The 23,430-nt window shown below is 43.3% G+C and overlaps 1 protein-coding gene across 2 annotated transcripts in view; it reads left to right on the top strand.

Annotated features, from left to right (window-relative positions):
• The window catches only part of MAN1C1 (mannosidase alpha class 1C member 1), a 190,513-nt gene that overhangs the window by 69,877 nt on the left and 97,206 nt on the right, over nucleotides 1-23,430 (top strand). For both annotated transcript variants that reach the window (XM_060205570.1, XM_016187928.2), the window contains exon 2: nucleotides 9,245-9,341. In XM_060205570.1, coding sequence (XP_060061553.1) covers nucleotides 9,245-9,341 — 97 coding nt within the window. The remainder of the gene's footprint in view (nucleotides 1-9,244; nucleotides 9,342-23,430) is intronic.

Raw genomic sequence — 23,430 nt, forward strand, 5'->3', positions numbered from 1 at the left:
TCTGATCTTATTTTTCATCTTCTGCCTGAGAGGGAGATCATCCCATATTCATCCTTCTCTTTCTGACTTATTTCACTTAACATGAATTTTTCAAGGTCTATCCAAGATCGGCTGAAAATGGTGAAGTCACCATTTTTTATAGCTGAGTTATATATATATACCACAACTTGTTCAGCCACTCATGTATTGTTGGACACCTGGGTTGCTTCCAGGTTTTGGATATTACAATTTGTGCTGCCAAGAACATATGTGTAAACAGATCTTTTTGGATGGATGTGTTGGGTTCCTTAGGATATATCCCCAGGAGAAGAATTGCAGGATCATAGGGTAGGTCCATTTCTAGCCTTCGGAGAGTTCTCCAGACTGTTCTCCACAGAGGTTGGACCAATTGACATTCCCACCAGCAGTGCAAGAGGGTTTCTTTGACCCCCACACCCTCTCCAGCATTTTCTGCTGTTACCTTTTCTGATGTATGACATTCTCACAGGAGTGAAGTGGTATCTCATTGTTGTCTTTATTTGCATTTCTCTGACAATCAGAGACTTGGAGCATGTTTTCATGTGTTTCTCGGCCTTTTGTATATCTTCTGTAGTGAATATTCTGTCCATGTCCTCCTCCCATTTTTGGATGAGGTTATTTGTTGTCTTGTTGAGTTTGCAAGTTCTTTATATATTCTGATTATTAGTCTCTTGTCTGATGTATGGCATGTAAAGATCTTCTCCCATTCTGTGAGGGGTCTCTTGGTTTGGGCAGTGGTTTCTTTAGCTGTGCAGAAGCTTTTTAATTTGATGTAGTCCCATAGGTTTATACTTGTCTTAGTCTTCTTTGTAATTGGATTCTTTTCATTGAAGATGTCTTTAAAATGTATGCGGAAAAGAAGTCTGCCAATATTTTCCTCTAAGTATCTGATAGTTTGTGGTCTAACATCCAAGTCCTTGATCCACTTGGAATTTACTTTTGTTTGTGGTGAAATATAGTGGCTCAGTTTCATTCTTCTGCATGTTTCAACCCATTTTTTCCAGCACCATTTGTTGAAGAGACTCTGCTTTTCCCATTTAATAACCTGGGCACCTTTGTCATATATTAGATGTCCATAGGTGTGGGGCCTTCATTCTGGCCTCTCAATTTTATTCCACTGGTCAATGTGTCTATTCATGTTCCAGTACCAAGCGGTTTTGATGACAACGACCCTATAATACAATTTGAGATCTGGGAGTGTGATGCCTCCAGTTCTGTTCTTTTATCTCAAGATTGTTTTGGCAATTCTAGGTCTTTTCTGGTTCCAGATAAACATCTGTAGCATTTTTTCTATTCTCCTAAAAAATGTGCTTGGGATCTTGATGGGGATAGCATTAAATTTGTAGATGGCTCTGGGTAGTGTATTCATTTTGATGATGTTAATTCTTCCAACCCATCAACATTGAGTATCTTTCCACTTCTTTGTGTCTTTTTCAATTTCCTTGAGTAGTGACTCATAGTTTTCAGTATACAAGTCTTTCACTTCTTTGGTTAGCTTTACTCCTAGATATTTCATTGTTTTTGTTGCTATAGTAAAAGGAATTGATTTCTGGATTTCATTTTCTTCTAACTTAGTATTTGCATAGAGGAATGCCACTGACTTTTGAATGTTAATTTTGTAGCCTGACACCTTACTGTATTGCCTGATGATATCCAAAAGCTTCTTGCTGGATTCCTTAGGTTTTTCTATGTATATTATCATGTAATCTGCAAATAGGGAGAATTTGGCTTCTTTTCTTCCAATCTGTATGCCTTTAATTCCTTCCTCCTGCCTGATTGCTATGGCAAGAACTTCCATGTTGAATAGTAATGGTGATAGAGGGCATCCCTGTCTAGTACCTGATCTGAGGGGAAATGCTTCCAGTTTTTCACCATTGAGTATGATGTTGGCTGTAGGTTTGTGTTGGGCTGCACCACGGAGGAGAGAGAGGAGACCTGGAGCAGAGAGGAAACACAAATCTTTATTCACGCAGGCACCTCAGAGTTGGGTGAGAGCGCAGCAGTTCAGGCCACGTGGAGCTAGCAAAATGGCCACCTCCCGCTATGCGCAACACCCTTCACTTTGTGCAGTCACCAATGTGAAAAGCGGGCAAGAGAGAGAGAGGCAGAGGCAGGAGGTCTTTATAGGGTAAAAACCTGGAAGTGATGATTTGGGACAGGATTGGTTGGGAAAGGCACTCTGGGAATACTGTTTCAACTATCAAGGGAATTTGCAGTTCCTTGAGGGGACAAATGGTAGAACAAGGCACTCCGGGAATATCGTTTCAACTATCGTGGGAATTTACAATGCCTTGAGGGGACAACATGGTGGATGTGACCCAGCAGGTTTGCTATATATAGACTCCACTATCTTCAGGAATTTTCCATCTATTCCCATTTTTAATAGTCTTTTGACCATAAAGGGACGTTGTATTTTGTCAAAGGCTTTCTCTGCATCTATTGATATGACCTTGTGGTTTTTGGTCTTGCTTTTGTTGATGTGGTGGATCACGTTGACTGATTTACATATATTAACCCAACCTTGCATGCCTGGGATAAACCCCACTTGGTCATGATGAACAATCTATTTAAGATACTGCTGTATCTGGTTGGCTAGAATTTTGTTCAATATTTTGGCATCTATCTTCATCAGAGATATTGGTCTGTAGTTTTCTTTTTAGGTTGTGCCCCTGTCTGTTTTTGGTATCAGAGTGATGTTGGCTTCATAGAAATTGGAAGGGAGTATTCCTGTGTCTTCAATCTTCTGGAAGACTTTTAAAAGTAGAGGTATTAGTTCTTCTTTGAAGGTTTTGTAGAAGTCATTTGTAAAGCCATCTGTTCCAGGACTTTTATTTTTGGGAAGATTTTTGATAACTGTTTCAATTTCATTAGCTGTGATGCGCCTGTTCATGTTATCTACTTCCTCTTAGTTTTGGAAGTTGGTAGGTATCTAGGAACTCGTCCATTTCTTCCAGGTTCTCTAGCTTGGTGGCATATAGTTGTTCATAGATGCCTCACATGATATGTTGAATTTCTGCAGTGTCTATTGTGATATCTCCTCTTTCATTTACTATCCGATTTATTTGGGTCGTCTCACTTTTTTGTTTTGTGAGTCTGGCTAAAGGTTTGTTGATTTTGTTCACTCTTTCAAAGAACCAACATTTACTTTCGTTGATCTTTTGTATGGTTTTCTTATTTTCAGTGTTATTGATTTCTGCCCTAACTTTAGTGATTTCTGTCCTTCTGCTTGCTTTAGGTTTCCTTTGTTCTTCTTCTTCTAGGTCTTTAAGATGTGCAGTCAGGCTGTTTATTTGTGCTTTTTCTTGTTTCCTAATGTGTGCTTGTATGGCTATCAATTTCCCTCTCAGTACTGCCTTAGCTGTGTCCCAAATATTTTAAAAGAATTTTTTAAAGTAAGGGGATAGTCCTTCTACTTACTAGTAAGTATAAAAAAAATTCCCTAAAAGTATCAAATCCAGTTTTTAGTATACTCACAGAACTATGTAATTATCATAAGAACTAAATTTAAAACATTTTCATCACCCCCAAAAGACACCATACCCACTAGCAGTCATTTTTTCAGTAAGCACAATATTTTCAAGGTTCAGTCATGTTTTAGCATGTATCAACATTTCATTCATTTTTGTGCTCAAATAACATTCCTTTATATCTATTTGCCACATTTTATTGATTACTTTATCAGACAGTAGGCATTTGGGTTATTTCTACTTTGGAATTACTGCAAATAGTACTGTGCATATTTATGTATAACTTTTTGTGTGGACATATGTTTCAAGTTTTCTTTTATTTATTTTTTATTAATTAATTATTACTGCCTCCAAGGTTATTGCTGGTGCTCAGTGTCTGCACTATGAATCCTTTGTTCCTGGTGGCCATTCCCCCCCCCCCTTTTTACTTGATAAGACAGAGAGAAATTAAAGAGGAGGATGGGGAGATAGGGAGGGACAGAGAAAGACACTTGCACATCTGCTTCTCTGCTTGTGGAGTGTCTCCCATTAGGCAAGGGAGGGGTAAACTTGAACCCAGATACTTGTGCTGGTCCCTGTGCATAGTATTATGTGTGCTTAATGGGGTGTGCCACTGCCTGGCCTCCTCAAAATTTTCTACTTTTTTTCAGGGGCCTCTAAGTCTATCCCTTGATTCAGTTTTTAAGACTCAGCTCATAGGACTCCTGGATGTGTGGTTTACTATGAGGAAAAGACTCAAAGCAAAGTCAGCAAATAGGAGAAATGCTCTGAGAAATCCAGAGGGAACCAGGCCTAACTTATAATAAGTGTCCTCTCCTGATGAAGTAATGCAGAACACATTAAATTCATTCAGCTTTTAACTATGACAACCCACATAACATACTGTCTACCAGGGACACTCAGTAGAGACTAAGTGCCCAAGGTTTTTACTGAAGGCTGGTCACGTGGGTACCCTCTGCTTAGCACATACCAAAATTTCGGACTACTAGAAAGCACGTGTCCAGCCCTTTGTTTGTATGGTCTAAGTAAGTTAAGGAATGAGAAAACACTTGCTAAATCCAAGTTCCCAGATGTGAGCCAAAGTTCAACCTTGTAAGCAGGCATTTCTAAGCAAGGAAGCCTCTGGCCTTCTGTGTTAACACTTACAGCATATGTGAACACCTACAAAGGAATTTTAGGATCATGTGGCAATTCTGTATCTACCTTTTATACCAAATTGTTCTTCAAAGCAACTATTTATGAAGGCTGTATTTTTCTACCTACTGACCACACCTGTTTTTGTCCATATTATTTTTTATCATAGACATCATAGTGGAATGAATAGTTTTCTAAGTTTGTAATTTGCAAGTATTTAGAACAAAAACAAAAAACCACAATCATTTGTATGTGCCAAAATGAGTTCTCTAACAACAGATCATGCTATTCTATTCTTTCTGTACTACTGGTACTGGTACAGAGTGTTTTTATGTTTCAGGCTTGTCTTTCACAATGTCTTTATGTACTAAAACAGAGATACAAGGATTAGCTGATTGATTATTTGGCAGATTCCTCACTGACAGATGACATGCTAGGAGCAGTGCTGGGTCCAGCAGCAACGGTCCCACTGATGTTTCCTGCTGCAGTCCTCAGCCTGGTCATTTCCTGTTTCTGGCTAAAACTTATAAGGAGACACAGATAGCAGTCCAATCGAGTTTGCAGAGTGCCCAAACAATTGCGTGCGTGCGTATGTGCGTACACACACACACACACACACACACACACACACACTTGTTAAATGGCAAAATCTGGTTACAGAAAAAATCTGACAGCATGGAATAGTAAGCAGAGCCCAATCAGATGAGATTTATAGGGATAAATGTCAAGTTTGTATCTACAGGATGGTCTGGATGTAAGTAGGCTGTATTTTGGCTTCTGCCAGAAACACACCATCCTGAACAAAAGGTTGACAAAGACTTGGAGTCCCCTGAAAAACATGCCCCATGGGCCTGCAATTTTAGGGCTCTACCACGGGGTTGGGGGGACAGACAGTTTTTGAAGGAGTCAGGCTGCTCAACTAGGAGATGGCCTGAATTTGACTGAGGGTTGGCTGCCCCTGGCAGGAGGTCTGTGGTGTGGAAGCTTTTACACTGCCTTCCCTTGGACAATAGGGGAAAGATTTGGATGGATTGAGGAAGGAATTTTAAAACTCTGCAATTGAAAGGACTACCTTTTAATGTGGTAAGCACTGAGTCCTTTATTAAGGAAATTTCACAGGCCAGGAGTTGACCTTTGATTCTTATATACTGGAGCATGAAGCCAGGAATTCTGTCTAAAGCCAGGCCTCTCCTGCTTAGCCTCTCTGTGGATCTGCCAGCCCCACCTTCCCATCAGGTACTGTGGTTTTCCCTGAGACAGGTGCTTGCTTTCTGAGTACCTCCACTGCTCAAAAGCCCTGCCTTCTCTGGCCCATTACTTATTTTACCTGTGGCATATGTGATCCATTTCTTTCAACCATGTGATAAATTCCAGAACTAATCTTCATCATTGCCTTTTTAAATAAATGCTTTTAAAGACTTATTTATGAGAGAGGCAAAAGCACTAATGGCACTAGCAATGCTGAAGAACAAACCCAGGGCCTCACACATGCAAGTATGGCACTCTACCAGCCTTGCCAGATGCCTCTTGGGCAGGGTTCAGTGAACCCCTGTTCTGTGCTGGGCAGCAGAGAATGGTGAGGGAACTGAGCAAATAGTAGGAAGTATAAAAACTTGACCCAGGTTTCAGGTACTTGGCTTCAGGAATACAGGGTAGGAGTGGAGGCCTGAGTCTGGCTTGACTGGGAGGAGGCCTTTCTGCAAACATGCCATTTCAGCAGGCACCTGCAGGAAGATATGCAATTGGCAGGGAAGTATAGGGCACAGACCAGGAAAACACCCCCACCATAACCACAGATCAGATTGCTGCCAAGCACAGGACTGGACACTTGGTAGGTGCTTGCTTAGGGTGTGGTAGGAAGAGGAAAGGACTGTATATGTGGCTATGCTTCATTTCCTATCCCTTGCTCATCTAGCACCCAGGCTGAGCCACTCAGCCCAAGGTGAAGACACGCAGCATTGAATGGGGAAGAGATCATCACTAAGGGCAGCCTTCTGAATCCAGTGGTGAGTGACAGAGGTGTTATTTGTGCCTCATCCCCCTCTGTTGATCTGGGTGACTGTGAGAACAGGCCACTTTCCAAACAGCTCCACATCCCTGCAGTGACAGCTCCTTTGAGAACATGTAGATGCCTATGATTCTCTTAATTACTCCTGTACACCCACTTCCCTCTCTTTTTTAAGCAGGAGGGGTTTGGAGAGTGAGGTGCAGCCTCCCCCTCTGGCCCTGGCTCCTTCTTTCCTGCTGTCATTTATGTTTTAACTGCCTCCTGCTGCTCTCCCACCCAGTTACCTCCCCTTGCCCCCCTCACAATGACATAATCAAGGGGTCTCCCCAGATGAATGAGACTGAAGGAGGAGACCAGTTTCCCTCAAGTGCTTATACCCAGCAATTAGTTTCCATTATTGCCAATTCCAGATAAGTAGAAAATAACAGGAATGGTCCCAGCCAAGTGCTTGGTGTGAGTTACCATGGCATTTGCATGTGTGTCATATGTGAAACCACATATTGGGCCAAGCTTAAGGCTGGGGTCTGCAAGCCTGGTAACTAAATAAGCTGCAGTGTCACCCTGACTCTTTCCCATCCCTATACCTCAGCTTTACCATCTGTGAAGTGGAAAGATGGTACTAGATGCTTCTGTCGTTTCTCAGAGAGTCAGGGTCACAGGCCTGTCAGGCTTGCCCTTCTGTTCTGTGCATGTGGGCCTCAGAAGAGGCTTTTCTCGTGGCTTATGGAGTGGCAGCACATGGGACTGTAGGTGGGAAGAGTCAGGAAGAGAGGAGCTGAGCAGGGAAGTAGGTTGTAAGGTAGGAGAAGCAAAAGGATGCCCAGCAGCCTAGAAATAAGGTGGGACATACGTATATATCAGTGATTCTCAGATGTGATCAGTGAACCAGCAGCAGCACATATATACTCCTTACAAAAGCAAATTACCAGACTTCAGCCCAGACCAGATAAGTCAGAAACCAGGTCATTCTGATACCCACTAATGTTTGAGAACAAATATTGATAGGATGAGTGGGAGGAGAGGTGGATGGCACAAAGCTTAGAGTACTAGACAGGCTCTTTGGAGGCCAAAGAGGGAAGAGAACTCTTGATCACTTGCTGTGGTAAGTTGGAAACCAAGCATTTCCAGCTACCTTCTTTCACTGAATTTTTTTTTCAGGAGGTCTTATTATATTCTGTTTCAAAGATTAGGCAACCGAGACTCAGATGTTTGGTCACTTGCCAAAGTCACAAAAATAGTGGCAGATTGGATTAAGACCCAGACCTCTCTGGCCCTCAGATTGAGTTCTTTCTGCAATTACAGGTGCCTCACCCCTAACTGTTTCCTTACTGCCTGCCCCTGGCTTCCTTCTCAGCCCTGTGACCACCCAGGACTCTGTTCTGCTGTCCTGCAACCTATCAGACAAAGGCAAAAAGGGATCATCATAAAGGCAAATAAGGGAACCCCTGGAGGATGGGGGAACAGGTTTGGGGTGATTTATCATCTTGTCACCTACCAGCTTCCAGTGCTAAGTGCAACCAGGGGGTCAGGGTACTCACATGCACTATAGAGGAACTGATATGGCTGCTTCAATGTAGTAATAATTCATGCACACACTTGGGAGGATGAAAATACAGCTGCCAATGTGTACCAAACCCTGCATAGGATGCTGGGGGGAATATGAGGCAAGACAAGTATAGTTTCTGGCTTCAGAGAGCTCATAGATGAGATTGAGGAAATAATAATAATAATAATAATTTGACAGGGTCCAACCAGAGTGCCAGGAAGTCTGGGGCAGCCAGAGGGATCAAACCAAGGCTTAGAGAAGTTCAAAGAGTCTTATGCAGTGACGTTAGGGGGCAGCACCATGGCTTTGGAGACAAGAGGGCATGAGTTCAATTCCCAGCACTCTTGCTGACTCACAGGGTAACCTCGGGCAGGTTACTCATGCCTTTGACCTGTTTCCTTATCTACAAAGTAAGTCAATAGCTGTCTCAGTGGATCATTTTGTTAGATTTTAACAGGTGCTCTCTCACTTGGTAAGTGTCAGTTTCCTTCCTTTCAGAGGATGCTTTAAGGTCAGAGCAGAACAGAGAAGCCTTCGTGGGAGAGGTAGCTTTTTAACATAGGCAGTGAAGAGTGAGTAAAATTTTTATTTTTTGTGTCTGTAAGTAATCCATAAACAGAATCTGGGAAGTGGCTCAGCAGGGAGAGCACAGGCTTTACCACGCAGAAGGCCATAGGTTCAATCATGGGACCACATGGGAGCAACAAGGTCAGCAACAGGGGACTTTACGGAGTGGTACTTTGGTATGTGTGTCTGACGCTCGTGCTCCCCCCCCCATATATAATTGGATTAGAAGGAAACTTAGCAGTGTTACACTGCAAGGCTAGGTCCACTCCCTGGTGCCACATAGAACAAGAAAAAAATAAATAAACCCATGGTTAAACTCTGAACCTATGGGTCTGCCAGTAACTGTGACTGAAAAATGACAGTAAGAAGAAGCCATCTTTTTTACTTTGACAATTTTTTTTTTAATGTGGTTACAAATCCTGTTGTAAAAGGCAAAGCCAGGTGGCCAGTCTGCATTACGGGGGATCACCACACTCAGGTTCTGTTTCCTGCTTTTCCTTGCAGATGATGCAGTTCGCCTGGCAAAGCTACAAGCGCTATGCAATGGGGAAAAATGAGCTCCGGCCACTCACAAAAGATGGTTATGAGGGCAACATGTTTGGTGAGTTGACAACTGCCCCCCTGGCATCTGAATAGAATTTTACGGGTTTTATGTTTGTTTTGTCTCTATTTCGCCACACCTCGGGGCTCCCAAATCTTAGTTTCTGCTGAGCTGTCCATGTCTCTGAGTCTAGATTTCAGTGTGACCACACACTTCTCTGACCCTGCAACTTCTCTGTTTGCCTCTACCATTCATTTTTTAGAGAGACAAAGATGGAAATGTGATTGGAGGTGGTAAGGGGTAGATACTTGTTTCTTGGGAAATATTTATTGCTCAGAAGGACAAAAGACTGGCTGCAAATCCAGTCATCCAAACATAGCTGTGAAATGAACTTGAGTGTTTTTATGGAGCAACCAAGCACATTTCCAATGAGGTTGGGCCCATGTGCAGCCTTCAGGGTCTTGAGGTCTGTCTCTCGCATGCTGAGTTAGAAGACAAACAGAGTTGTTTCAGGTTAAGGAGCAGCATGATGCCGCCTCATGTTGACAGCTTGTGTTGATCTACAGTTTCACATGCTGATGTCTGTGCCCTTTCCAGCCACAAGATCCTTCTCACCCATAGCCTCAAAAGCCTTTCAGCCAGAGAGACTATGAGGTGCCTTGTTGTGGGCAGGACCTCAAATTTCAAATTAAATGCCTATCCAAGTCACCAACTCTTGTCCCTGCAGGCTTTATGCCTGCAAAGATGCTGGAGGCAGTCTGCTTTCCTTCTTCTGTCAGAAGCAGGAGCTATCTGAGGCTGGAGACAGAAATCTATTACCTGTATTTCCCAATGCTTATAGGTTTCTATTCTAACATTAAGAACCAAAGAATTAATTCAGACGGAAATTACCAAGAAAATATTTAAGCCATATTTACAAGGGATCCCCCTCAAAATGCACGCGTGCGCGCGCGCGCGCACACACACACACACACACACACACATACACACACACACACTTGTTTCTATTCATGTTATGGGAAAAGTGACACAAGACCTACCTTTCTTCTCTTCATGAGTCATCATCACAGCCTTTCTAACTACCCAGATAATTCCCTCTACTCAGGAAAGGTGATGGTGGTATAAATTTGCATGTTTTCTATCTTTTGCTTTCTAATTATAAGAGAAATATAGAGGATGGGAAGAGAAAGCATGGAAAAGTGTAAAGCTAGCAAAAAACAATTCACTCTGCCACATAAATGCAGCCTCTATTGACATCTTGGCTCATTTCCCTTTAATCTTTTCTTTTGTCCCGTCCCCCCCCCCCCACCCGTACATACAGTTCTATGGTCTTTCTGTTTTAGGCTTAATAGTACATAATAATTATTTTCATAATTCATTTAAATTTTTTTCATAAAGAATATTTCACTGGTTGCAGTTACCGCACGGATGTGCCATATATTCATCAGCTATCCTAATGTTAATATTAGACAGAGGATGTTTGCAATTCTTCATTATTAAAATTCACATAGCAGTTATCATTTTTATACATGAAATGTTGTCTTAGGATAGATTCCTAGAGAGGATTCCTAAGTCAGAAGGGAGGAAGACAGATGCTTCTTTAACCTCAAATGTAAAATGTATGGATTTCAGTCTAGGAGTTTACCTGCCTAGAGCACAGAATTTCTCCACACCCCACATCAGCCCTTTGAAAAAGATTGCTGATGTGGAATTCATCAAAGTTGTTGGGATTTTGGCTACCACTATAAATCAGGGCTGTAATCAGGAAGTTCCCCTCTAAACATCCTGTAAATATTCAGAGAATTGGTGGAGGTTGGAGGGAGGTTGATTTCTGAAACTTCACAGCATGGTCATAGCTATTGCTCAGGCTATCCACAGGGAATCATTGCTGTGAGAGACTAGAATAAACCTTGCCCCATTTTGTAAAATTCCTTAGGACCTGTGATTTCAGTCTAAAACTTCCAGCTATGGTAGAGATATATAACCTGGAATGGTGGAAAGAAACCTGAACCTTATGTCAAGAGACTTGACTGCAAATCCTCTCTCTGCCCTGAGCTATTTGTGTGGCCAAGTTCAAGTCACTGAAGTCTCTGGACTCCATTTTTATGGAGGCTGCCAAGAGAGCATGTGTGAACATGGGAAGGGTCAAGTACATGTGAGTGGCTTATGATTCCATTGTAATGAATGCCTCAGTTGCCTGAGTGAATCTGTGAATGTATCTGGGTCCCCTAGTCTGTTTCCCAGGTGTGACTTTTGCAGAGCCCTGGTACCCTGTCACCCAGAGCCTTCAGTAGGTAGTCCTGGCAGTGAGGCTAAGCCTATCCCCTCTGCAGCTGGCAAATGAGTGTAGTGGGTGGCTGGTTCGTGGGAAAGCAGGATGTGTAGGGATCCATACACTGGGCAGGAAGGTCTCGATTTACTTACTCTTTCACCCAGTAAATGCTTTGTTTGGTGTCATGCCTGGTACTGGCAACTAGGGATACAGAGACAATTGGTGCTGCAACAACTCCAAATCTCTGTGGAGATGTACACTGGAGCTTCTCTGGAAGCTTTGTCTAGGAGCTCACAGAGAGCATCACAAGTGAAAGGTGATGACAGAGATGACATGAACAGCCTTTTACTGACTCAAGCATTGGCTTGAGGGTCAATGCCTCTGCAACCAGGCAGACTTGGGATTTAGATTTAAACTCACTGCATTCTAGTTTTGTGACCTTAAGGAACTCATTTCTCTCTGAGGCCGAATAGTCTTTCACGTGTAGATAATGAAAACCTCACATCCTCAACTAGAGTGGCCAGAGAGATGGCACAGTGGATGAGCCACTGGACTCATCAAGCATGAGGTCCTGAGTTTGATCTCTAACATCACATATGCCAGAGTGATTATAGGATTCTCTTTCTCCTCCTTTCTCATAAATAAACAAACAAATAAATAAAATCTTATTTTAAAAAACCACCAGATTTGGCTTGCCTAACAATAGGATTGGCTTCATAGGCAATAACTATGATCATTGTTACCACAAATGGATCTGCCAATAGAGATTATGGTAACGTGCCTGGAAGATAAGGATTTACAGATTTCCTAGGAGCCAAAGGAAGAGGAAATTCTAGTTTGGGGTAAACCCACGAGAGGCTCTGAAAGCAGACTATTCCTGAAGATAAAAGCCTGAATCAAGCAGTTTATCACACCAATGCTCTGGACTCTGGCTGCTGCCATCATCTGTGACCTCACTAGAAGCTGGGCCCTACAGGGAATAAATGATCAGGTCCGTCTGAGTCCATGATTCAGGGGCAATAAGATCCTTTTCCCCTCACCCCTCAACACACACACATACATACTGGTGCATGTCAGTTTGGACATGGGCTCTTACAGCCTCTTTCTTGATCCTATAGAGCTGGTAGGGCTGTTCTGGAGAAGGGCAGTGAATTTCACACTTGTTCGTGGGATGTGCAAAAACTTTTAACAGGAGCTGCAGTGAGGACACAGGATGTCCAGACTGGTCTCCCTTTATGACATCTCACCAAACTAAATTCCCCTCTCAACAGCCCTTGTACATTTCATCCTGCTCTACTCTGTCTTTGAAAGCAAGGCCTGTAGGTGAAGTATCTCTCAATCTATTTTATGTGTCCTAAGCAATTTGGTGTCTAAGTGACTTTTTAAAGAGAGAGAGAGAGAGAACTGAAGAGACAGAGAGTGAAAGAGAAGGCACTGAAGCTTCCTTTAATGTCATGGGGGCCATACTAAAATCTGGGTTGCACACATGGCAAAGCAGTATATTATCCAAATGAGCCATTTCACCAACTCATAAGTGACTTCTTTTCTGCCATTATAGACTCAGCAGAAACTGCTCTCAAGGCTCCATCATCTGCAAGTCAAGAGTACATAGCCACTCCTTACCTGTAGCCCGGCCTCTTCTCCTTTCTCCTGGAGTTGGCCAGATGAGAGAGTGAGAGAGTAGTGTCCAGCTGAGTGGTGGGGAAAGTGGGATTTTGATCCAAGTGGGAATGAGTGTGTCCTCTGTGTTGCACTTAGCAGCTTCAGGCTGTGTGTTGGGGCACAGACCCCTACTCTCTGCACTAGGAGGTAATGATTAGAGAGGAGATGTAGAGCCAAACACCTTGCCACCCCTCCCTCCCCCAAGTACAGAGCAGGCACTTGAAGACAGTGCTTTTATCACTGTTAAGTCACAGAAACAAGCTTGCTACTTAAAGACTGCATTCAGGGATGTGAAGTACCAGCCACACTGTGGCAGTCAGCACAGGGACCTTGCTTCCTTGCCTATGAAAAGGGGCTGCTGCTGGCTCATGGGAGAATATTGAGTCGGCCAGACTGTTTGGTGTCCTACATGCAGCTTTGCATGTCCAACCTGGTGCTTTGCATGCTGCTCTGCCACTTAATAGCTGTGTGCTCTTGAGTAAGTTTCTTAACCTTCCTGGCTCAGTGTCTCATTTATAAAGTGAAGGCAACAACTATTCCTACTTCACAGAGTTATTTTAAGAGCTAAAGGAATTATTAAATGAGAAGTGCATGTACTAGTGCCTGACACATAGGAAGCATTCTTCAAGTCCCGCTACTGTGAGTAGGGAAGGACAATGTGTACTTCTCCCATTTTGATGGGTGTGTGCCCTGGGATCAGGGACCCATGTGGGGGCTACGGGGCTGCCTCAGTTCTGATCTCCCTTTGAGAGCCTTTGAGAGCCCATAGCAGAGACTATAAGTAAGCAATCCACAGGCAAATAGTGCACCCATTTTTATTGGCAGTTTACAGTGGAATTTCTAGCAAGGAAGAGGCAGGGGAAGTTCAGAGTTCAGGGTTATGAAGTGAATTGACCTCATGCCAGTTTAAATTTCCAGTGAAACAGTGATACCTTGTGTTTGGTTCCAGCCTTGAAGCACTTAGCAAGTATGTGTCAGAGTGAGCCATGAGGACTTCATCCTGCCTGGAAGTAGGAGCCACTGGCATAGGCCAGAATCAGGATGTTGCCATAAGAGAAGCCCTTTGAAGGCAAGTCTGACACCCCATATCTTAAGAGTTGGGAGATTCATAAAGGAGAAGGAACTTTCTCAGGGTTATGCACTCACTAATTGTAGGACTGGGACTTGTACTCTGGTTGACCTGAATCCTTGTCCAGTGCACTTTGCACCACTAACTCTGAGATGAGTTGAAATGTCCATGATCAGATTATCAGAATACAAGTCCATGGTCGTTTCTAGATCACTTTCAGAAGCTAAAAATTCTCAGAGCTTTAGCAGGAACAAACCACCAGTAGTTGTATGGGGGCCCGAAGATAGCTCACCCAGTAGAGTGCACACTGTGCCTTGTGTTAGGATCTAGGTTAGAACTCCTGGTACCACACAGGAGCACCTGCAAAGGAGGAGCTTTCACAAGTCATGGAGCAGTGCTGTGTGTGTGTGTGTGTGTGTGTGTGTGTGTGTGTGTGTGGCGGGGATTGGGGGGAAATACAGAACTTTGGTGGTGGATGTGATGTGGACCTACACACTGTAATCTTACAATCTTGTAACATACTATTAATAACAAATAAAAAATAAAAAAATAGTGCCAGACACACAGTAGACTCAATAAATAATGTAGAATGAATTAACTGCTTCCTGTAATCTTTGCCTACCCTGTTTCCCCTTCTCTCCTTTGTCGTGGGTTTGGCTGTGGAAGAGTGGGGCCCTGCTGTCTGCTCTGTTCCTCTCACCCCCTTCAGTTGCCTTGACCTCCTCCTCTGTCACAGAGTACATTTAGAATCAGCAAACTGACCCTGTAAGAGCAGCAGTCCTGCTTAGTCAGCCAATCTGATTCCTGTACGTCTCCTCTGTGGAGGATAGAGGTGCTTGCGTGGTCAAAAGCAATGTCCCCTGCTCTGAGCTGGCCCATGATGACTGTGAGAGTCCCAAATTGGATTTTACTTCTGCCTTGTGAATCCCCGATAGAAATGCCAAGCAAATCCCCATTTCTAGGGATGATTTATGGCCTTGGGTACGTTAAGAAGGAAAATGAACACAGCATGATTTTCAGATCACAGGCTGGGAATGTTCGGCCTTGGCAGAGAGAAAAATCATCTTTGCCTTGTAAACGGAGCAAATATGATGTTGAAGAGGGAATAAATCCAGACCAGAAGATGTCTTTTACAATTGTTTTTTGGCATATGATTTAGTAGTGTCTTCTGCAAAGTGCTTATACTGTCCTAGGTACAGGCACAGGCACATGTACACACACAGAGAGACACATACACATGAATACATGCAGGCTAACCTGGTTTTGTTGTTGTTTTGAGGGGTGAGTTACTCTGCCAGTAGGGCTGCCTGGGGAATTTTACACTGCCAGATAAATCGCTTGTGGCAGCCACTTGCTTTCTCAGTTTTCTATGCATCTCCATGTTGTTTCCATAGATCTTTTAAGTGTTTTGCTTATTTGTTTGTTTTTCTGGGAGACAGCAGTTTTGGCTTCAGAGATACCTGGTTCACATCCCCGACACTTAACAGCTGAATAAAGTCAGTCAAGTCATAAAGCTCTCAGAACCTTAGTTTACTTAGCTATAAAACAAGTGGGTGCAGGTAGTGCCAGTATAATGCTTGGCACATACTCTGAGTCTTCTAAAAACAAGAAATTCTTTACAGGCTTACACACACACACACACACACACACACACACACACACACACACACACCTCTTTCTCTCCTCTCCCTTTATTGATTTACAGAGCACTTTGACTTAGCTGGCTAAACGTACCAGGTCCACTTTTGTGAGTTTTTCTTCTTTTCTTTCTGAAAACAAAACAAAACAAAACAAAACAAAACAAAACATAACACCAGTTGTTATATGATAACAAGTATCCACAGTTGCTGGGAAATCAGTGTCAGGTGGTATTGTTCACAGAATTTTGGCAAGCTATAGTACGCATTCATGGCCCAGGCCTCTTTTTTTCAGAAAGGGTTGTCATCAGTCTCAGAAGTGGTGGTGTTGCAATTCCTTGGATAGAAGGGGTCATGTAGGCATAATGGGAAGACAGCATAATGGTTATGCAAAAACATTCTCTCATGCCTGTGGCTCTGAGATGCCAGTTTCAGTCCCAGCACCACCATAAGCTACAGCTGAGCAGGACTCTGGTAAACACACACACACACACACACACACACACACACACACACACACACACACACACACGGAAAAAAGATGACAGACTTTTAGCACAAGGAAGGTACAGGGAGTAGAGTACTGGCTCTCATGTGTGAAGGACAGACAGAACTGGTACTTGCTAGTTAGATTCTGTGACCCCTGGTGGCCTCACTGTGGCATTAATGGTACACCCACACTTCCTCAGCCACTTTCTGAAGATAAGCTGGTCCCTCAGGCCATGCTGGGTGATTTTCAAAGAAGCCTGCGCACCTCTCAATTATCCTGCTGGGCTTTCACCCACTGCACCATGTTTTCTGCACCTTCCCTCCCAAGTACTTTTCTCTCAAGCCACCTCTAATTAGATCCATTTGGGCAGCTTTGTTTTTCTTTTTTGTTTAAAAGTGTTCCCACCAGCCCAGGGCATAATTTATTTCTCCAGAAAATATAGTAGCAGGTTTTTGTACAAAGAAAACTCGGGGTTGGGAGCCCCGGGTCCCAGCCCTGGCGCCAGCAGCTGCATGAGCCGGCGTCCTGCTTTGGGCCTCGTCTGGTCCTCAGTACAAAGAGGTCTGTGCTCCAGGCCCCCACAGTGTTTTCTGTGATGCCCAGCTAGTTACTATGCTGATTTCTTTTTTTCCTCTTTTTCTTTGGCCTCTGAAAGGCTGCTGCTGGTTCTCTTGAAATATGAATTTTTAGTAGCAGATCTTGTTTCTACCCTGGAGGAGTGAGTCAGGGTATCTATTCCTAGAGCAAGTTGCAGAAGATGATTCATATTGAAACTGACAGTCCCTCCTGGTTGCTGCATGTTCCCACCCACTTTCCAAAGACCTTTGCTTCCTTGGAAACAAAGCTGAGCCCACAGCAGACAGCCAACCCCCTTCCTTTCACACTGTATTGATGGCACACACTTGCCAGTTTTCCCTGCAAACTCAGAGACAGACAGGTATGTAGAGTATCTGGTCTTTTGCAGCTGGCTTCTTTGAGCATAATGTTTTCAAGTTAATCTATAATACAGTGTGTATCAGTACTTCATTTCTCTTAGTGCCAAATAATACTCTATTTCACTTATCTATTTAGCAGTTGGTGGATATGTCTCAACTTACTTATTTTGCTATTACAAACCATGCTGCTGTGAATTCATGTATCAATTTTGGGGTGGGTGTTTCTTTTCTTTTTTTTTTTTTTTTTGGCATTGGGGAGAGAATGTGAGGTCTCACTGATCTACACCCCCAGCATGGACACTGGCTTTATTTTCTTGGGCATATGCCTAAAGGTGAAATTGCTGCATCACATGGTAACTCTATGTGTTCCTTCTTTGGGAAACTGCCAGACTGTCTTCCACAGTGGCTGACCATCTTACCTTTCCATCACGAACATTGGAACACTTTCATCTATGCTTTTAGTACAAACTATAGTCATTTATGATTCTTCACAGAATCAGAGCTGCTTAAGTCATACTGTATTAGTTAAATTTGGATGTTGCCATCTTTCGAAAGTGGATAAACCAGTCAGTAGTCCCACCAGTTCAGTATGAAAGTCCCAGTTGTTCCATTGTCCTTGCCAATGTTGTCTGTTTTCAGTGGCCTTAATATTAACTTCTTGCTTAATACTGCCTTTCTCCTAATCAAGCTTGTTCTGTGCATAGCCTCAAATTTATGGCCTGTGTGCCCCAAAGCAGAGCTCCCTGGCACTGCCTGCTCAGTCGTTCTGCAGAGTCCTGCTTTTCCTGCCTTAAATTAGGGGGGTGGGTTCCCAGACTGGCTGCCTCAAATGCTCCTTACAACAGAAAGAATGATCAGTTGTGTCTTTCTTTACTACTCCCTCCCCAGACAGTCTCCCCAGAGGTGTGGAGTGGCCTCTACTTTTCAGCCCACTCTAGCTGTGACACACAGGTCCAGGATGGCCTAAACTGGAACTTCTCCAATTTGATTACTGTGCCAGGGAAGGAGTATTAGTAAAGAAAAGTTGACCTGGTGTCAGAAAATTTGGCTTTTCTACATACTGGCTCTAGCCCTTACTTGCTGGGCTGGATGATATCACATTTCCTTCCTGAGCATCGCTTTTCTATTTCTTTCTTTATTTTGTATTATATTTTATTTATTTATTGGATAGAGATAGTCAGAAATTGAGAGTAAGGGGAAGATAGAGAAGGAGAAAGACAAAGAGACACCTGCAGCACTGCTTAACCACTTGTGAAGTTTTTCCCTTGCAGGTGGGGAGTTGGAGCTTGAACCCTGGTCCTTGGGCATTGTAACATGTGTGCTCAACCAGGTTTTCCACCACCCAGCCCCCTGAGCATCACTTTTTTTCTCTCCATGGAATAGGGTAAATGGTAACTTCTCATAGTACTGTCATTGGAATCACACAGGACCATTTCTTTACCTGTCGATGATTGTTTTGTGCTTATGACATGCTAATAAGCACTATTCTAGAAATACGGGAAGCAGCAGGGAGCAAGTCATACTTCCACATGGAACCTCCCAGTCAAGTGGGGAGATGGATTTATAGTTTTAAAAGATTTTCTATGAGTGAGGGCCTCTACCCTCTGACCTGAAGCATGAATGAAGATGCATAAGAAAGGGGGTTCAGGCACAGCAACAAAGCAGAGGCCTAGAAGAGCAATTGAGTAAGACTATCACTCCTAACTGCTTCTCAGTCTGTCCTGTGGCCCCAGCAAGACGTGTTTCCTCTCTAAGCTCATTTCCCCACCACACAGTTATGAGCACCAGCATATGGCTATCTCTCTTGTTAATTCTTGTACCTAAATAGTAAGTGATCTTGCTTCTTCCTGGAAGTTAGATGTTAACTGATGAGAATCTGGTGCAACCAGGCTGGCTTCTGGTTGGATTACTAGTGAAGGTAGAAGGGCTATTCTGGTCACAGAATGAAGACCAAGCCGCGGCCTCCCCTCTGACAGATAGCAATCAAGAGTTCACTTTCCCCACCGTTGGGGCCTCTGAAAGGGCAGACTAGTTTCCTGTTGTCCAGATGGCTGTTCTCCCAAGCATAAACTTCATCATGAGAACCATGTAGGGATAATAGGAACTGTTGGGAAACTGTAAAAAGTGGCTAGTAGCAGACAAAGAGACCCGGAAGTGTGATGTCAGCACAGTTTAGAGCTAATACTCAAGCTTGTTTTTCATTTCATCACGTCTGAATGGTGTTTGAAATCCACAACTCTTGTTTGTTGTTTTTTTAAGTAACTGGATAAAGCACAATTGTGTTTTCTCCCCCAGAAACTTTGAATTCTGGGAATAAACCACATGAGGGTAATTGCTGATGTGTGTTTCCGTCCATGGTCAAGCACACATTAGATCTCAGAGGGAAGGAGCTGCCCTGGTAGAGGCTCTCTCCCTGCTTCTCACTCCCCACAGGCAGGGCTCAACTCCCCAAAGACTGCTTTTCCTGAAGCAGTTGAGATGGACCTGCATATTGTTTCCCAACAAGTAACTGATAATACACAGGCAAGTAGAAGATTAGAGTTATTTCTTCAACTGTAATTCAATTGCATAACTTTGTATGGAGTACTTGATCTGTGCCAGCCTCTCAGCTGGTGTGGTGTGGTGTGGTGTGGTGTGGTGTGGTGTGGTGTGGTGTGGTGTGGTGTGGTGTGTGCCTGTGTATGTGCAAACAATTAGCAAAATGCTGGGAGTGCATTGGATTTGATTCCTGCTTATGCTACCAGGAAGGGAGGAGGCCAGTCTCTGAACAAGTTCCTGGCATAATTCTACAGGTTTTCATACTGTCCTCTGCCTTTCATTGCTGGGGAATGGTAGCATCAGAGAGGAGTTGTATTGGGTGGATTCTTGGGTGCCAGAGTTATTTGAGTGGTAGATTTTGACAAACATCAACCGGATTCCTGTTATGGGTGAGAAACAGCACAAGCCAAGGGTAAAAGGTCACACCAGGTAGAGTACTTGTGCTCAGACAAAGGGAGGCAGTGGAGGTCTGAGGAAGAAATAGGGGTAGCAGGCTTGGGAAATGACCTAGTTTGAGTGCCCAGTACCCAGCCAGCACTCCCTCAGCCTGCAGCCTCATTAGGCACAATGCCTAGGACTCAAAAAAGTTTTTTTTTTTTTTAACTTGGTCTCTTTTGAAATCAGAACTCCAAAAGGAGAATCACATTCTAGCTTGGATTATGTTCATCTTTATACCAGTGCACATGTGAAAGATAATTTTCATATTATTACTATTTTTTATTACTGCTATCACTGCTATTGCTGGGGCTTAGTACCTGCACAACAAATCCACTGTTCCTGGCAGCTGTTTTTTTTTTTTTTCTTCTTTTTAAAAAATTTGATAGGACAGATAGAAATTAAGAGGGGAAGGGAGGATAGAGAGAGAGGGAGAGTGGTCTGGGAGGTGGCACAATAGATAAAGTATTGGATTCTCAAGCATGAAGTCCTGGGTTTGATCCCTGGCAGCACATGTACCAAAGTGATGTCTGGCTATTTCTCCTCCTATCTTTCACATTAATAAATAAATAAAATGAGAGAGAGAGAGAGACCTGCAGACTGCTTCATTTGTGAGACTTCCCTTCTGCAGGTGGGGAGTGGAGGCTCTAACCCAGATCCAAGTGCATGGTAATTGTGCACTTACCTGGGTGTGCCACTGCCTAGCCCCAATTTTTTGTATTTTTATGGAATTAAGGTTCATGAAAGTTGTAGTCCAACTCTGCTCCCATGTCCTTGTCTTTCTCATCTTGTGAGGGTCCCAAATGTCTGGAACTGCTCAGATTTAATGGGAAGGATCCCCTTCCTTTTTATCATTGTCGGCAAAACTGTTGAATTGGCCCACTGACAGTTCTTAGGACCCAGCATGTTGGTGTCTCCACAAGTGTCCGCCCCCTAGTGCAGGTGCCTTAGTCCTTACATGAGCTGTTTGAGGTAATTGTTGTTAATGATAAAGAAACCAAGACTCTAATAGGAGAAGACACTTGCCCAGGCCTGCAAGGAGGCAGAGTGACAGTTCAAACCCAGACTTACCTGCTTCCAAAATCTACGTGTTTGATTTCCTTGACCTTGGGAACTGTGAATCTGCCAAAGGCCAAGATTTCTCACTTAATCTGCCCTGTGAATCACCAGTGTGGTGTCAGGCCCCGATGGTGCTTTTGGGGTGATCAGAGGCAATTTTGAATGCCAAAAGGAGCAGGCTTGTGCTACCTAGAGGATAGACTGCCAAGCATGAAGTCCCAAGTTCAACCCCCAACACTGCATGTGTCAGAGTGATGCTCTTGTTTGTTCTCTCTCTCTCCCCTGTCATTAATTAACAGAAAATTAATATTTTTAAAGAAAATTAAACAAAAGGGTCTCACAGTCACAAATTGCTTTTAATCAGTAAACACACAAGATACTTTTCTCTCTCTCTCATTAGTAAATAAATAAATAAATCTTTCAAATAAATAAAGGGGAAATCAGTGAGTTAACTCACATGGGAGGGTGTCTGCTTTCTCATGCTCAACCCAAGTTTGAGCCCCTGCTACACCACATGGGAGCGCTCTGATGTGTGGGGGATGCTTGGATGCTGTAGGGTCTCTGCCTTTCTCTTTCTCTCTGAAAAAAGTCATCCTGAAGCAGTGAAGTCCGGGTGATGACAAAAATTAAAAGGTGTGGCACTCTCTTGTTACAACTGCTTGATCTCGGTTTATTTTATCCCTTTTCCCTGTGTTAAGCTGTAAAAAGTAAAGCCAAACAGTTACTCACCTGTCCCAAACAAGGGGGACCAAACCCTGAAAACCTAGACAAGGCTATTGCATGGTACTGGTTGCTTTCTGAGAGGATGTGATGGGACACTAAACTGGGAGAATCAGCATCTCCTGTTCTTGCTCAAATCCAGTATCCAGGTCCACTCTGCTGAAAATGTGGCCTCATCCAAAAGACTTTTAATTCTTAGGATATGAACCATGCCCAGATGAAGATTATAGAAGCAGGTCCCTCTGCCAATAAGCCATAGTCTGGGGTTGGCTCTAAGGGATAGGACTTTCAGAATACAAAATCACACCATTCCACAGTCCATCCCAGAAACTTTTAGAGTCCACAGATCAAAACCACTGACTAAGGAGGAAGCAACCCCCCACCATGGAGGGTCCTAGTAGTTGCAGTCAGTTATGTTGCCTAGTCACCATTTACTTACTATATGACTTTGGGCAAACAAATTAATCTCTCTGGGTCATGATTTCCTCTCCTGGTAAAACAAATACAAGGAGCCAGGTGATGGCACAACTAATAAAGTATACAAGTGACCATACATAATTATGGATCTGGGTTGACCCCCAGTTCCCATCTGCGGGTGACGGAGCAGGCTGCCAGTGTCTCTTTCTCATTCTTCTATCTCACCCTATTTTTCTCCATCTCATAATAAAAAGGGGGGGAGGTAATGGAGAAAATAACTGCCAGAAGAGGTGGAGTCACGGTGCAGAGACTGAACCCTGGTGATAAACTGAATGGCAAAAACAAAAAAAAATGAACAAATACATAATAGAAATAGAAACACCTGCCCCCAAACCTATGGACATCTAATCTGTGACAAAGGGGCCCAAACTATTAAATGGGGAAAGCAGAGTCTCTTCAACAAATGGTGTTGGTTTCCCCATATAATAGTCTGGGCCCCTTTGTCAAAGATTAGATGTCCATACGTGTGGGGCCTCATTTCTGGGCTCTCAATTCTATTCCACTGGTAGGTGTGTCTGTTCATCTTCCAGTACCAAGCAGTTTTGATGACAATGGCCCTATAATACAGTTTGAGATCTGGGAATGTGATGTCTCCGGTTCTGTTCTTTTTTCTCAAGATTGTTTTGGCAATTCTAGGTCTTTTCTGATTCCAGATAAACATTTGTAGCATTTTTTCTATTCTCCTAAAAAATGTGCTTGGGATCTTGATGGGGATAGCATTAAATTTGTAGATGGCTCTGGGTAATATATTCATTTTGATGATGTTAATTCTTCCAACCCATGAACATGGAATATCTTTCCACTTCTTTGTGTCTTTTTCAATTTCTTTGAGTAGTGACTCATAATTTTCAGTAT

Source organism: Erinaceus europaeus, chromosome 13 (genome assembly GCF_950295315.1).
Source record: "Erinaceus europaeus chromosome 13, mEriEur2.1, whole genome shotgun sequence".
NCBI lineage: Eukaryota > Metazoa > Chordata > Mammalia > Eulipotyphla > Erinaceidae > Erinaceus > Erinaceus europaeus.